This window comes from Mizuhopecten yessoensis, unplaced genomic scaffold (assembly GCF_002113885.1).
Source record: "Mizuhopecten yessoensis strain PY_sf001 unplaced genomic scaffold, ASM211388v2 scaffold5193, whole genome shotgun sequence".
NCBI lineage: Eukaryota > Metazoa > Mollusca > Bivalvia > Pectinida > Pectinidae > Mizuhopecten > Mizuhopecten yessoensis.
The window spans coordinates 1185984-1201094 of record NW_018405926.1 but is presented as its reverse complement, the minus strand read 5'-3'; the positions used below and the strand labels follow the sequence as shown (position 1 = coordinate 1201094).

The 15111-nt window shown below is 33.8% G+C and overlaps 1 protein-coding gene across 3 annotated transcripts in view; it reads right to left on the bottom strand.

Annotated features, from left to right (window-relative positions):
- LOC110450375 (multidrug resistance protein 1A-like) overlaps positions 1–12334 on the bottom strand; it is a 32004-nt gene extending 19670 nt beyond the window's left edge. For 2 of the 3 annotated variants that reach the window (XM_021497856.1, XM_021497858.1), the window contains exons 1-6: positions 11955–12334; positions 5484–5568; positions 4604–4878; positions 3500–3723; positions 2286–2401; positions 1575–1746 (exon numbers count right to left, since the gene is read on the bottom strand). In XM_021497856.1, coding sequence (XP_021353531.1) covers positions 1575–1746; positions 2286–2401; positions 3500–3723; positions 4604–4878; positions 5484–5511 — 815 coding nt within the window. In that variant the 5' untranslated portion in view covers positions 5512–5568; positions 11955–12334. Of the gene's footprint in view, positions 1–1574; positions 1747–2285; positions 2402–3050; positions 3121–3499; positions 3724–4603; positions 4879–5483; positions 5569–11954 lie in introns of those variants that run through there. The other variant, XM_021497859.1, reaches the window with a different exon arrangement.
- Positions 12335–15111: the final 2777 nt, after the last annotated feature.

The following is a 15111-nucleotide window of genomic DNA, read 5'->3' as shown; positions in this document are numbered from 1 at the left end:
CTGAACGCTAAGCATCGAATAGCCACTACCATTTTTAGGGACTTTTGTATGACGTCCCTCCTCTCTCCGTAATACATTTAAATAGGCCATTTCAAAACATCTTGGTTCGGATAGTTCAAGTTCTTTATACTTTTTATTCGGTTGACTTATCAGTCATAACATATATACAAAACAATACAGAGACAACATACAATATGATACACACACACATACACACACACACACACACACACACACAATTCAACTTTTATTTGACAACTTATTGGATAACTATACTTTACAATAAATTACAAATTACGTATATGTATTATGCAATCAACACTCATTATCACTCCCACTTCATTATTGTGCATTCAACAATCATTAACGCTCTCACATCATCATCATCATCATCATCATCATCCACATCCTCTTCATCATCATCATCATCAGCAGCCTCATTAACATCTGACATTAACTACAACAACATGTAATCCGTAACGATACAAATGTCAATAATACATAAATAGACATTTATATAAATTATATTGATGTGCATGTTTACGTCACTCGTGCCTTATTTGCCTCAAAAATGTATCTAGCAAGTTTACGAATAACGCTGATATTATCAGCACTTAGTAACTGTACAAGTTTAAACATTGAAGGATTTCGCCAGTAATATGGTTTTATGTATTTTACTCTCAGAATATGAAAATTGTTACATATTAAAATAAAATGATATTCGTCTTCAATATCTGAAATGATAACATACATAACAAAATACACATCCAGCTAATGATATTTTATTGCGTTTCTACAATAATATCTAAACTACACTACCACAGAAATAAAATGATGTGGCATCTTCAGTTAAGCTTAAAATCTCAGTGAAACAATTTGGGTATGATGACTGATAAACCGAAGCTACTAGAACTAGTGAGAACAACTTGTATAAAAACGTGTTCCGTTTCTAAGAACACTAAAGTCATTGTATGGAAGAACGGCAAGTTAACTTCAGATTCAAATAATGCAGGAAAATATTTTGCAGGAACTAATAGTATTTGTATATCATTATGATGTTTTAACTGAGACTGTGAAGAAAAAAGTACTGCATCAACTGGAATGTTGTATTTTTATTAACGAACAGTTCTGGTCTACCCTGTCAGCTACCAATAAACAAGATAAACAAAATTGGTCTGTAGCGGAAATGGACTGGGGCGATCGTCAGCGACCAGGTAGCTCAACTTGTAGGGCATCTGCTGGAGTTCGGAGGGTCCCGGGTTCGAACACCGGACTGGCCGTTTATTTCTCCGTTTCCTGTTACATTAGGTGCCTATGGCCAACCCTTGTTTCAAGAACTTGGTGAATGCTTGGTTTAAACAATTTTTTTATTGCCTTGAAAAAGACAAAAAGGATTGAATGCTTGACAAGGGGATAACATATTCTGGGTTGTATAAAGTGTTGTATCGGAGGTGACCAGGTAGCTCAATTTGTAGAGCGTCCGCCTAGAGTTTGGAGGGTCTCGGGTTCGATCCCCGATCTTGCTGTGCATTTTCCGCAATTGTTTCATGCCTATATATGTGATTCATACTCACTCGGTGAGCCTTGTGTTCAGCTCTCCCGTCTCGTGTGTGTCAAACCAGCCTATATCCTGTCGCATTATGTTCCGAAAGAACGCCTTTCGTATTCTATGGATTTGCCGTTCAGAAGAAAGAATCCAAAATGTGACTTGAAAGTATGCGCATACCAAAACACCAACAGCGATGGCTGAAAATGTAAATACATTGCATCAGGAAAAGCTTATGTCATTATACGATATAAAACATATCAAAGGGTCTAGTTAGTTAAAAACGATAAAAACTGTATATGATGGGTAAGACAAGTACGTAAATTATAGATATCAACTTTGTAAATTATCTACTTAAATGAAAAGGGTGTTGTTGTGTATAACTTTTACTGAATAAATATTAATTTATATGAGTATTTGTTTCACTGTTATATCTGTTGAGAATATTTGCACATGTATCCATTTATTCATTTCTATCAGTACATTGCGAAAACACAATGGGAAAAACAGAAAACTGAAAGTTGTGACATCTTTAAAAATTTATATAAAAAATGTTGAAGAGGATTCATTATAAACTAAACAAGAGAGAAAATGTATATGTATTGCGTCGCCAACACACAAGAACGAATACAATATCAAAATCGATAAAAAAACAAGAACTTATAAAGAGACGCCATAACAAAACGAAAAATACCATGAACCTCAACATATAAACTCTTGTAATTTCTATTGTACTTACCAACGTAATACAGTGCAAATTTTTCCATGTCTTCAAGGAAGTCGTTGTCCACTTGTCTCTGTATCACTGTAGTGTCCACTGTGGTGTAGTTTGTCTTTATGTCAGTTAAGTAGGGTCTACAATGTAGAAATACATATACTTTAAAAGATACCACAGTTTTAACAAGAAAAGACACTAAAGTGTCAAAACACTAAGAAACGATATACTCCCACACCAACACACAAAGAACTATCGAAACAATGCAGCGATAAACAGTGGTCGCATCAAATGTGAAAACATTATAACTAAGTCACAATAGTTTGAATCTCAGATAAGCATATCTACTTCAGTATATAAAGAGTTTTCCCAAACCCGTGAGGTGTTGTTATCATGTTTATTTTATTTTCATATTTTACAAATGTAACAACAAGACAGACTCGTTTCTTCTTTCGAATAGTTCTTTATATACGGAAAAAGAAACGAGTCTGTCTTTTTGTTATTCTAGACTTCTTGGATACTAGACAACTTGGATACAAATGGCGTCCAACGTGGGGCCTCATTTGTAACCATGTAGTCTAGTATAACAAGACAGATTCGTTTCTTTTTTCAAATAGTTCTTTATATACGGGAAAAGGGAACCTAAAACATACAATACATAGACTTGGACATTTGACAGGAACACAGGAAATATACAGTAGAACTAGCTACGGTCTATACTGACAAATGGACAACAGTTAATGTACGTTACATGATGTAAGTTACACAAAGACATAGACAAAGACTTACCAGGGCTGTCAAGCATATGAACTGTTCTGTCCGAGCGATGTGTGAAGAGTGAGTTAGGATTGGGGAGTTGGATGATACGTGCAGGGAAGTAGACGAAAAATCGTGCAATACACTCATCCAATGAAAACCTCTTACTCACGATAACGTTTATGTAGACATAAGTGGGCTCCACCCACCAGGGATATGTTTCTCCTATAACGTTCATTTTTTAACTGTAAACCCCATGTTTCATTAAGAAATACATTATGTCGGAAGGGGGGTAAAGCAATTACCATGGATCATGAAGTTTCAATAGAAGATTAATACAAAGATTGACCAATGAAATAACGACCAGAGTGGTACCCATTTGTATGTCACTAAAATGCTTACCTACTTCTAGGAGGTTTATCCAATGAGTCGTTAGTAAGAAAACCTACAGTGTTTATGGGAGATATACAATATATACATACAGCAGAAGGGAAGGCGCTTTCAGTGCTTGATCGCGAGTGATCCCCACATTAGTGAGAAACAGTGCGATGTCAGTCAAAATCCCAGAATATTTTCCTGAGTCCACAAATGAGTCGGTCATCTCGCCAAAAACGATGATAAGACAAGGCAATGCTATGCCGTGCGCTACGGCGCCAAAGGCACCAACTATCATCATAATGACATCCCACTTGTCTGCAAATTTGAACTGAAACAAAGAAAGCATTGTTGTTTTAACTTTTCATCTATATGATGTTGGTGATTTATTCATTTTCTCTTATATGGTTAACAAGTATATTTGAGGGTTAGTCAAGCAGTAAACTTCAATAAACGAGTATCACGTATTCGAAAATAGAATCAAATAGCATTATCAAAGCAAGTAGGTAGCTACCAAATAAAAAGGACAGCACGAACATATTAAATTAGAATAATTAAAATGGAGCATTTATTTTTTTATTATTTATATTTCAATAAAGCTTCAATTCCAAAGATTAAGACGTGTCAAATCACCTATTTGTAAAATGAACTCCTATTTAAAAGCATTTTTAGTTGCAAACGTTAGTCAAAAATCAATAAGCAACTCTTTGGGTCTGCCAAATGGTGATCTTAAAGTTATTTCCTTTTCACTTCAATTAGAGAGTAAGTTTCTCTGTGACCGGAACTAAGACCTTTTAGGGTAAAAGGAGAAATACCGAGTGGCATTGTGTATGCTTTAGCTGGTCAATGAACTTTTTACACAAAAAAGAAAATTCAATGAATATACCTCAGATTAACATTTCCCTACTTGTTTCCATTGATCTAAAAGCGACTTTATCAACTCATCAAAAACAAAAAATATATTGAAACCGTCTATCCTCCCGTGATAAATGTTAAAATTTTCTAAACTTCATTTGATATATGAAGAACTTGTCCTTTGGATTTCGAAGAGTGCGAAAAATGACTCATTGAATTGTCATATTATGAGGGTTTGAGGGTAATACTGGGGATGTGCTTGTTACTAAACTTAGGGTGTCAACGCAACTCGTGTAAATTGCGCAGTGAAAGCTGAGGACAAATAAAAACTGTGCATTGATCATCCCTGAACATACAATTTCAAAAACGCCAACTGCCGGTGCGTCTTCTTTTTTCTCCTCCAGTTTATCTTCGCCGGAACTGGAAGTGTCTTCGTTTTGTTTTTTGTTACCGCCATTTTGCTGTTTTGCATCGCCATTCTGTTGCCTAGAGTCGCCATTTTGTTGCTTAGCATCGTCATTCTGTTGCTTAGCATCGCCGTTCTGGTGTTTAGCATCGTCATTTTCCCTTTCAGTAATAACAATATCCGTTATAGTACCATCCTTTACTTTTTCATCTACAATGGTAGAAGCTGAAAGAAAACGAATTTCATTCTGTCATCCTAACCACGAAGCTGACAACATCGTATCAGTGAAAATCTGAAACAATATAGGATCACAAGATATGACTTTTTTTGACAGAATTTGTTACGGTTAATTGATATTATTCGCGCTTTTAAATATTTTGTTTTTTAAATCGTGAGTATTATCAGTGCAAGCTTTTAACGAGGTAATTCATTATTTGAAGATTCAATTACTTTTTTTAAACTCATACTAAGTTAAGATACTGTTGTTTTCATGCATGTGTGTATAAGAAAGTATTTGAGCTCGTGATGTAAGGAACCACCAGGGTATTTGACTGTGTTGTGCCGGAAACATTTTTTTGTCTAGTTTTACTGTTACATGAAAGTATATTTGATAAATTGAATTTGTTAACATGAAATCCTATGTTTTTTTAACAAAAAAAAACAACATATCTTTGCATCAGCTGCCCAACAATGATAAACAAAAATAACTGAGAGATTGTAATTCAGCACCATGCTTGTAAAGCAATATGTATTCATAGCAAGCAAATATTTAGGGAATATAAAGCCAACTGGCGCACAATGAAATGTGACGCCAAAGTGATCCACCATACCTCCATTCTCTGTAGCCGCATCTGACATGGTGTATTTTGTAGTTAAGATAAAAGTCCCTTGTCAAAGTCTACGTGAAAGGTATATCTGAAATTAGAATAAATGTTTCAAGTATAAATGGGTGATTCTAAAATTTCACCATTTGTACATGAATATTTATATATTTTTATAAATGTATCAATTACAACCGAGATAGCTTTAAAATTACTTTTATAGACGACAAACGAATTCACGACACGCTTGCTGCATTCGCAACATAAACATGCTTTCTCGTTTATTACGTGCTGCGTTATGGTAAACAGATAGTTTGTAACAAGATTTCAAGATTTCAAATTTGTTTTTTACGCTCTGACACACAAAGTGTGTAACAAGAGGTCAAACAAAATAACATCAATCAAAATAAAACATGACAGAGAGAGTAGATTACACATGGACAGATTAAGCATTATTTCATAGACAGATTCAGCATTATTTCATAGACAGATTCAGCAATATTTCATNACAGATTCAACATTATTTTCTTACATGTGAAACAGTAAGTTTACACATAATTATTTCATACATGTGAAACAGTAAGATTACACATCCTCATTTCATACATGTGAAACAGTAGTATTATACAAGGACAGATTTAGCATTATTTCACACATGTAGATTACATGTGAACAGATTCAGCATTAGTTCACACGAGTGAGAGTAGATTACACATGAACAGATTCCGCATTAGTTCATGCATGTGACACAGAAGAATATATATGACCAGATTTATCAGCATTAGTCATATATGTATTGGATACTCAATTTTCACAGCAAATTATCTTCACTGCCATAATCATAATGCAAAGTATAGTATTTTTGACATACTGATTTATTTCAATTGTTATTTTTTTATAATTATTTGCAGTTTTACAAGAAATGTACTAACCCTTTTGATTAATTGTTTGTTACATATTGTGAACATTCCTTTCATTTTATCAACATTTGGATTGGTGTAATAATATTTTGGAATAAATTTTTCCCTAATCTGGCGTATGGATTCTTGTTGACATTTAAACAAATAATGAAATTCATCTCCTGTTTCATTTCTATTACAAAAAGTACATTCTCTTTCCTCTCGAGGAATTCCCATCCAACGGCCAGTTTCCAGGGGCAGCGGAAAGTTTGACGAGCGAAATTTGCAAAACACAACACGATCCCTCTTGTTTAATTGAGTTAAGTAATTTTCAAAACCAAAATTAGATTTAAATAATAGATAATTTTGTCCTCTACTACTTTTTTCGATATCGGCATACCACTTTTGAATAAACTGGTCATTAAGCTTTTGTGTTATAACATGTTTAAGTTTTTGTCGTTCTAGAGTAGTCACTTTTTGAGATGTCCAGATATATGTCAACCCTAGATCAACATAACATGATTCGTTTGCAACGTGTGTTTTGATTGAATACTTCAATAAGCCTTCACCACATTGATGAACATGATGATCTATGTATAAAATATATATGGTTTCCACCTGGAAGGACGGTACACTCCCTTATCTTAAACATTTTTTTTTCTGATAAAATGAAGTCAAGTCTTCAACATCTGGATTTAGAAATTGTTCGGATGAATTAGGGTTTTGAATAATACCAACCATTGTTCATATCGACTGGTCCATGTCTTATAAGCTTTACACCATTAAATGTTAAATTAGCGTTAATTTCTTACATTGTAGCTCAATACAAAGATATTACCAGTACAGTCATATTTATTGTGTTCAAAATTAAATATTCCTAATTCTCTTAGATATGAACCTTTAAGATGTGAGATATTAGGCCTATACTGCCTAATATACTAATAATATAATGTTAAAATAGCTCGATATATTTATGAAAGCGATATTTTTTTTTTACAAACTGTCCTTTCCGTCACCTTAATGGATTAGTGTCACATTATTTTAACAGTTCCTGAACCTAAATGGATTAGTGTCACATTATTTTAACAGTTCCTGAACCTAAATGCATTCGTAGTATGATATGGGTAGCATTACATAGAATAACCTTCCTTCATTCTAAAGTTATGAAATATTTATTAGTATTACTTCTTCCATATCAAAGATAATGCTCTCATCAATATCATAAGACTCTTTCATGCCCAGGGGTGTAGGAAAGGAAAATCCCGAGGGTGGAATTTCCCTATCCTACACCCTTGGGCATGAATGAGTTTTTCTCTCTCATTCCAACCAACAGAATAAGCTAAGGAATCATGAAAATGCGTTTTAACTGGCTACCAGTTTCAAAATATCAATTTTTCCCATGAGCTTTTTAGACGAAAACGAATCAGCCAGCCAGATTGAGCATATCCCATATTTGCAAACAAAGTTTGCGCTGAAAAATTAATCACATTTTTTCCAACGTGTACGGTAAATATATCGTAAAATGTTTTAATTTCATCACGTCGCCTTTTCCGCATCGCGGCATCGGAGGGTTCCAAATTCGTGACGTCACGTCATTGTTCAGCCATTGTAACGTTACGTCACGTGAAATGGGGTGTAAGATAGGAATTTCCTACACTCCTTTCTTACCCTGGACAGTTTTATCTTACACACAGGGAAATGAGAGACAACATTTTCTTTATCTTTATCTAAAATTATATTTGTTTTACAAAATTTTGAACGTTTAGTTATTTTATTAATCACGTATATGTCAACATACATATATTCAATAGCATAACGTGCTAAGTTTTAATAAAGTCAAACTAACTAATCAAACATCTTCTGTTTGTTTTGTTGACTTTTGATAATGTATTTATAATATTAAAACTTCATATTATTTCAGGGCCTTGTGCAGAAGATAGAAATGGACGGTTTTCTCCACAGTTTGTCAGCTGTGACAAGCTCGTACAAAGTTGTAACTTTTTGTCAATATCAATAACCAATGGGCTTTGTAATTGTTTTGTGTTCTTGTGATATTAAATGAAAAAACGAATAATTCATTTGAATGATAAAAGAAAGTTTGAATGAAGTGATTATTCAAACATCATTAAAACCTTTCATAAACGTTATTAATAAATTACACAAAAGATCATAAGAATATTTCATGTCCACGGGTGTAGGATAGGGAAATTCCACCCGAGGGGTTTTCCAATTTGGTAAAACCCGAGGGTTTTGCCAAATTTGAAAATCCCGAGGGTTGAATTTCCGTTTCCTACACCCTTGGGCATGAAAGAGTATTTTTCTCTAATTCCAGATTAAGCTGAGAAACCATGAAAAAACCCAGAGAAAAATACTCTTCCATGCCCTAGGATGTAGGATAGGGAAATTCCAACCTCGGGATTTTCAAATTTGGCAAAACCCTCGGGTTCTATCAAATTTGAAAACCGCTCGGGTGGAATTTCCCGATCCTACTCCCCTGGACATGAAAGAGTCTTATAATCTTAAACGACCGGATTTGAAAGAAAATAATAAGAAATGAAATATATTTCATTATGTAAATATATCTATATATTAGTTATACATATCATTTGTGGATCCAGAGGTTTTTTGGGGGCTTCTGGAAACCCCCCACCCTGAGAATTTTCTTTAAAAATCATGTATTTTCACAATTTTTCTCAATTTTTCCCCACTTGGAAACCCCCCTGGAAATTTGGACCCCCACCAAATAGGTCTCTGGATCTGCCACTGCATATGACTGTATTGTTAGTCCCTAATTAAACATAGTCCCAGATTATAACATTGCCACATATGAGTAGTTAATCAGCTAACAAAGAAAACTGACATATGTGAGCCTAATGTGATTGGGTATACAATAGCGTATCATTGAAGTATTGTTGTAGTTCATGTGTGTGCATAATACGTGTCTAGTACTATGCACAAAACATTTAACCATATTTAAGACAGTCTAAAAATAAAGTATTGTTAGCTTTACCGACAACTTTTTGAGGAAAAGGTTAAAAATTTACATATGCATAAGCATGCTTCTTCTTTAAGGAAATCTGTTGGAATAAGTTTTAAAAAAGCAACTCTAATTTGTCTTTTCATTTTTATATTTTTAACAAAAGTTTCAACCGTTACGTTATATACGCGGACAAGCTTTATCTAATTCTGTCTCGAGATAATGAAAATCCATGTTATTAGTTTATGAACCCCTCTAGATGACCGGCATAAGTTAATTTGGACGTATTGGAGTCGACCGTGCGTTTGTAGGTGCACCAGGGTATAACACCGGACAATGCGTCCGACTGGTACAGACTCATTTAACTAATCATATATGCAATAGGAATCTGATGGCATTGGAATTTAAAGTAACTTGGTGATAAACAACAAAGCGTCGAGATAACGAGATAAGCGAGAAAACAGTTGGACCAATGACAGAATGTTGAACTTAACGACACAACGTCGAGATAAGCAATAGGCCACCTACATAATTGACAAATCAAAATTAAAAATTAAAATTAAAAAGAAAAAAAACAATGTCGAGACAAACTAAGTAGGTAGTGTTTATGTAAGATACAATATATCAGCAAAATAAAATAAACAATAAAACGTTGTGAGATAATAATAAATCGACATTTAATCGACAACCAGGAAACATGTGTAGTGCACATGTAGGATTTAACCTAATAGATATACATTATCATGGAATCACAATACACCTGCAGATATACAAAATAATTTCTTATAATTCGATTGACTGACAATTATCATACATTTAACGAAGGCTGGCAGTATTTAAAATTTCTGTGAAATCTTTGTCAAAAATAGATTTAGCAAAAATATTGTTTATCATTCGCCATGAATTCGTCACGTCATCTCATTTCTACAGTACCTATGACGTCACAGTAGGTGTTATTTCACATGCTATATATTTAACATCGATAAAAAAATTCAAGATACATTCTTTAAACAAAAACCAAATGCCCATTGGTCACAACTGCCTACTACATGTATCGCCTGTCTATAACTACCAACTGTAAGTTCCTACCGAGCAAATCTTCCACGAGTACTTGTTTATTTACATTAGTAATATGTCAACATAGACATATTATCTATTAAGAGCACATTTTCTCTCTCCTTTGAAATTCTATGTCGAACGTTGATTCCTGTTGTTCGAAATAAATGAATAGTGTTGTTTTTTTTAATTTGAAAAAATAATACTGCTGTTATTTTCAGATTTTAATGTTCCTCGAATAACTCTTGCAATACGACATGTACATGTTTATGGTATGGACTAAGGTAACTGACTTCAGCATGTACAAGGTGTTATGGACATATCTAGGTCGGTGTTGGATCTTGACCTACTAAAACGTATAAGCGACTTAGTAATATTCACAGTTATTATATGTATCTTATCACCAAGTCTTCTTTAGAGAATAAATAAAATTTGTGCTACAATTGTACAACTTAACTCCAACACGTCTTTAATTATAGTATATTGGTAAAATCATGAACATTTACCTAGGTTATTTATATATTTTCACCGTATAAAACTATAAAGGTAAATTGAGCAGTCGGAAGTTATTTATACATGTTTTGAAATAACAGTTTTTATTAATGTATTCGACTAAAATTAAAATGTTTCGAACAAAGATTTATGGTTAGATTATGTACTTGCAGTTTTCAATATGCCAGTTATGTCATATATTCTGCAATATCCACAGTGCTCAGTAAATAAAGTATTTTCTATATATACAAGCTTTGTCATGCATATATGTAACTCAACATCCACTTCGTTCAGTGTATATAGTGTATTCTATATATGTATACCAGTAATATATCATACATACATCAGCATCTATAGTGTCTTGTGTACAATTCTGTTTTATATAACAGTAATGTCATGCATACGTCAACGTAGACAATATTTAGTGTTTAATTCTATTTTATACAATACATTTAGCAATGTCGTTCATACATCAGCATCGATAGTGTTAAGTTGATAATTCTGTTTCTATACCAGTAATGTCATACATACATCAACATCGATAGTGTTAAGTTGATAATTCTGTTTTCATACCAGTAATGTCATACATACATCAGCATCGATAGTGTTAAGTTGATAATTCTGTTTCTATGCCAGTAATGTCATACATACATCAACATCGATAGTGTTTAGTTGATAGTTCTGTTTTCATACCAGTAATGTCATACATACATCAGCATCGATAGTGTTAAGTTGATAATTCTGTTTCCATACCAGTAATGTCATACATACATCAACATCGATAGTGTTTAGTTGATAGTTCTGTTTTCATACCAGTAATGTCATACATACATCAGCATCGATAGTGTTAAGTTGATAATTCTGTTTCTATGTCAGTAATGTCATACATACATCAACATCGATAGTGTTAAGTTGATAATTCTGTTTCGATACCAGTAATGTCATACATACATCAACATTGATACTGTTGAGTATATAATTCTGTTTCTATTTACTCAGCGATATTATACATAATTATTATTCTCTGCATATACTGTATCAGGAGATTATACATACCTCAGCATAGAGCGTTCAGTGTCAGTACTGTTTCCTATATGACAGCTATATTATGCACAGTTCAGCATCAATGAAGGTCGGTACCCATCCTTGAAGCGATATTTAACAACCAAACTGACACGTGTTGTTATCCGAAATAATATTATTTCTTGCATCAACCGGAAAACATATGATCAAGTCGTCCAACCATTGCTAAATAAAAAAAAAACAATTGTAGACTCCATTCGACGTTTATGCACTTGAATGTGTGATTGGACAGACGATAATTAAAACAGCAACACTGAGTTCATGGTATTTTCAGTGTCAGAACTATCTGAGTTGCATGACCCAAACACGTGTCATATACCTAGGTTTTTTACAGTAAATTCCCCTGGTCCTGAATCAATGTATGTAATCTTATCAGGAGATTGAATACACCTTGAAACAGTTTTATTACACGCTGGGTCAAAAAGACTTGATATATATATATATAAATAAATTCCTTTTAAAAACGGTTCTTAAATCTATAAACATATACACTTCATAACTTAACTGAAAAGGATATCAGTTCAGCAAGACACAATTATGATGTATTTATTACAAGCTAAGGTTTTAATGATTACATTTGAAATATCCTTTCGTGTGCCCCTCATTCCAAACCAAAAGAACAAACTGTCTCGCTCCAGTTATTGTCCCTATATCTGGACAATAAACTACAGGGTGTCTTTCAGAAAAGTCAACCGAGCAGCAACGTTTGTGTCGGGTACAAAAGTACTGAATATTTAACATTAAAAGTCGGGCCTGACATAAATATCGCTATCCCGCCAGCACTTTAAATTACATCTAAATACGTCGACTTGAATTATTGCATATTTTGTCTTAAATCGGGTTTCTTTTGTAGACTATGGAAAATTGTCAAATCATTATATGCAATGAAAATATATATAAGTACCTGTGATTGTATCGAAACTTTACTGAAGTATATGTTTTTGTGTTCGAAATGATTCTACAACAAAATTCACAAATATGTAAAATGGCTTGTTGACTGAAGGAAGGTAGATAACTCCTTGCGAACTTTAAGGATTATTAGTTGCATAAGGTGTGCTTTCTTCGAAAAAAGAGTTTCCTTCAAAAGAAGACATACTAAAGTCCTTAAAATGGTAGTTGTAATTTAATGGTAGTTGTTATTCCCTGCCTTGTAATTACTGCTTTACGTTGAGCTTTTAGGGTTATGACAAAGACTAGTTCAGCCGTTGTCAGTATACTGTGACCAGTTATAATGTTGTGTTTGGTGCCTTCGGCATGGTATTTCAGTGAGATGGCAGTAAGCGTTAAAAAAACTAAACCAAACCAAGTTCGCCGGTTGTCATTATAATGTGACCTGGCGGAATGATGTGTTGTGTGTCTTCGGCATGGTATTTCAGTGAGATAGCACTACAAAATCGGCATCAGATCAGCGCTATCACAAGGAAGGAATTCACACCAACACACCCTATCTAGACACACACAAGCACGCATTCAAAACACACATAGAGGCCCGTCCTTAAATGACCTTAGCTGTTGATAAGACTATACAACCAACCCAACGATGGTGTAAATACACAAAAAAAAGAAGGAACATAGGTAGCATAGTATAAGTTTCTGAAACCTCGGAACAGTACAACGGCTCACGTAAGCCCAGAACTAATGACAAGCAAACACAGTTTATTGAGCGCCAATTTACAGTCTAGCTGGTCCGTAGCAAGTTTCCTGTTATTATTAGTAGTATTTCCTTTATTTCCTCCAGAACAGAAGAGTTACAGAAAATGACGAACAATGCACGTACAATTCAACACTATTGAAAGAGAAGAAAATGCATTCACAATCATGGTCACATCCTTAAATAGTGACACACACATGCACATGGACAGACACACACATAAAAGAATAATAATAGTTCCCGCATTATACCATAAAGTACTATAAACACAACACAATGATATAATAGGTACTATTACAGTCATTATACGGTGATAATTATGATGATAGACAGTATAACACTAATCATACATTACATCACACATTGATATAATAGACATATTTACACTCCTCAAACTACATTATCATATAATAGTATAGACAGTAATACACTTCTCGTACTAAGCAATCATACAACATTGTAATAAACAGTATTACAAGCATCACACTATAAATTATACAGCATTATTATAGACAGTATTACTGTTACACAAGTCTAACAATACAATCATACATTGAGTAGAACCCGTTGCACGAAGTCATACAATATAGTCATACAGTGGTGTGAAATACACAACATACAATATAATAAATAACTTGAAGAAACAGCGCAACCATCCAATGATTTCAGTTGTAGTAATACATATCACAAGATTAATATATACAATACAAATACTATTATGAATGGTAGTAAGTTGCACTAATCATGCAGCCTAATTGTGCAATGGTATAACAGGAAAGACGTAGGAAATGCTTGCCTACTAATATGAATACAAACATATATGTATTTCATGTCTTAATCTTGCTGAAGCGTGAGGTACACACAAGTAAATGTGCGATCATATTACTCAGTATACAACATTCAAATATCTAAGGATAAATTACATAATACCACTGTATTGAAGAATTTTAGTAATAATAACAATGGATTTTATTCTAAAGTCTTCCAGATCATATGTAGATAAGTCATAGTTGAAAATACCACCAAGAAGAACATGAAGTAGATGGTAATTAGACATTACATTAAGATTAAACACAAAATCTATATCTTTTACAGTACTGAGTACGCACCACAGCTGGTCACGTAATAGCTCTGTGTGTGATCATTCGAGTACACTATGCATAATAGTAACTTGTAATTACTGCTTTACGTTGAGCTTTTAGGGTAATGACAAAGACTAGTTCAGCCGTTGTCAGTATACTGTGACCAGTTATAATGTTGTGTTTGGTGCCTTCGGCATGGTATTTCAGTGAGATGGCAGTATAAAGTCGGCATCAGATCCGCGCTATCACAAGGAGGCAAGCACGCCAACATACCCTGTCTCCTGCATACACACACGCAAGCACACATACAATACACACACGGAGACACGTTTTTAAATGACCTTACCTGTTAATAGAACGTTAAAAAAACTAAACCAAACCAAGTTCGCCGGTTGTC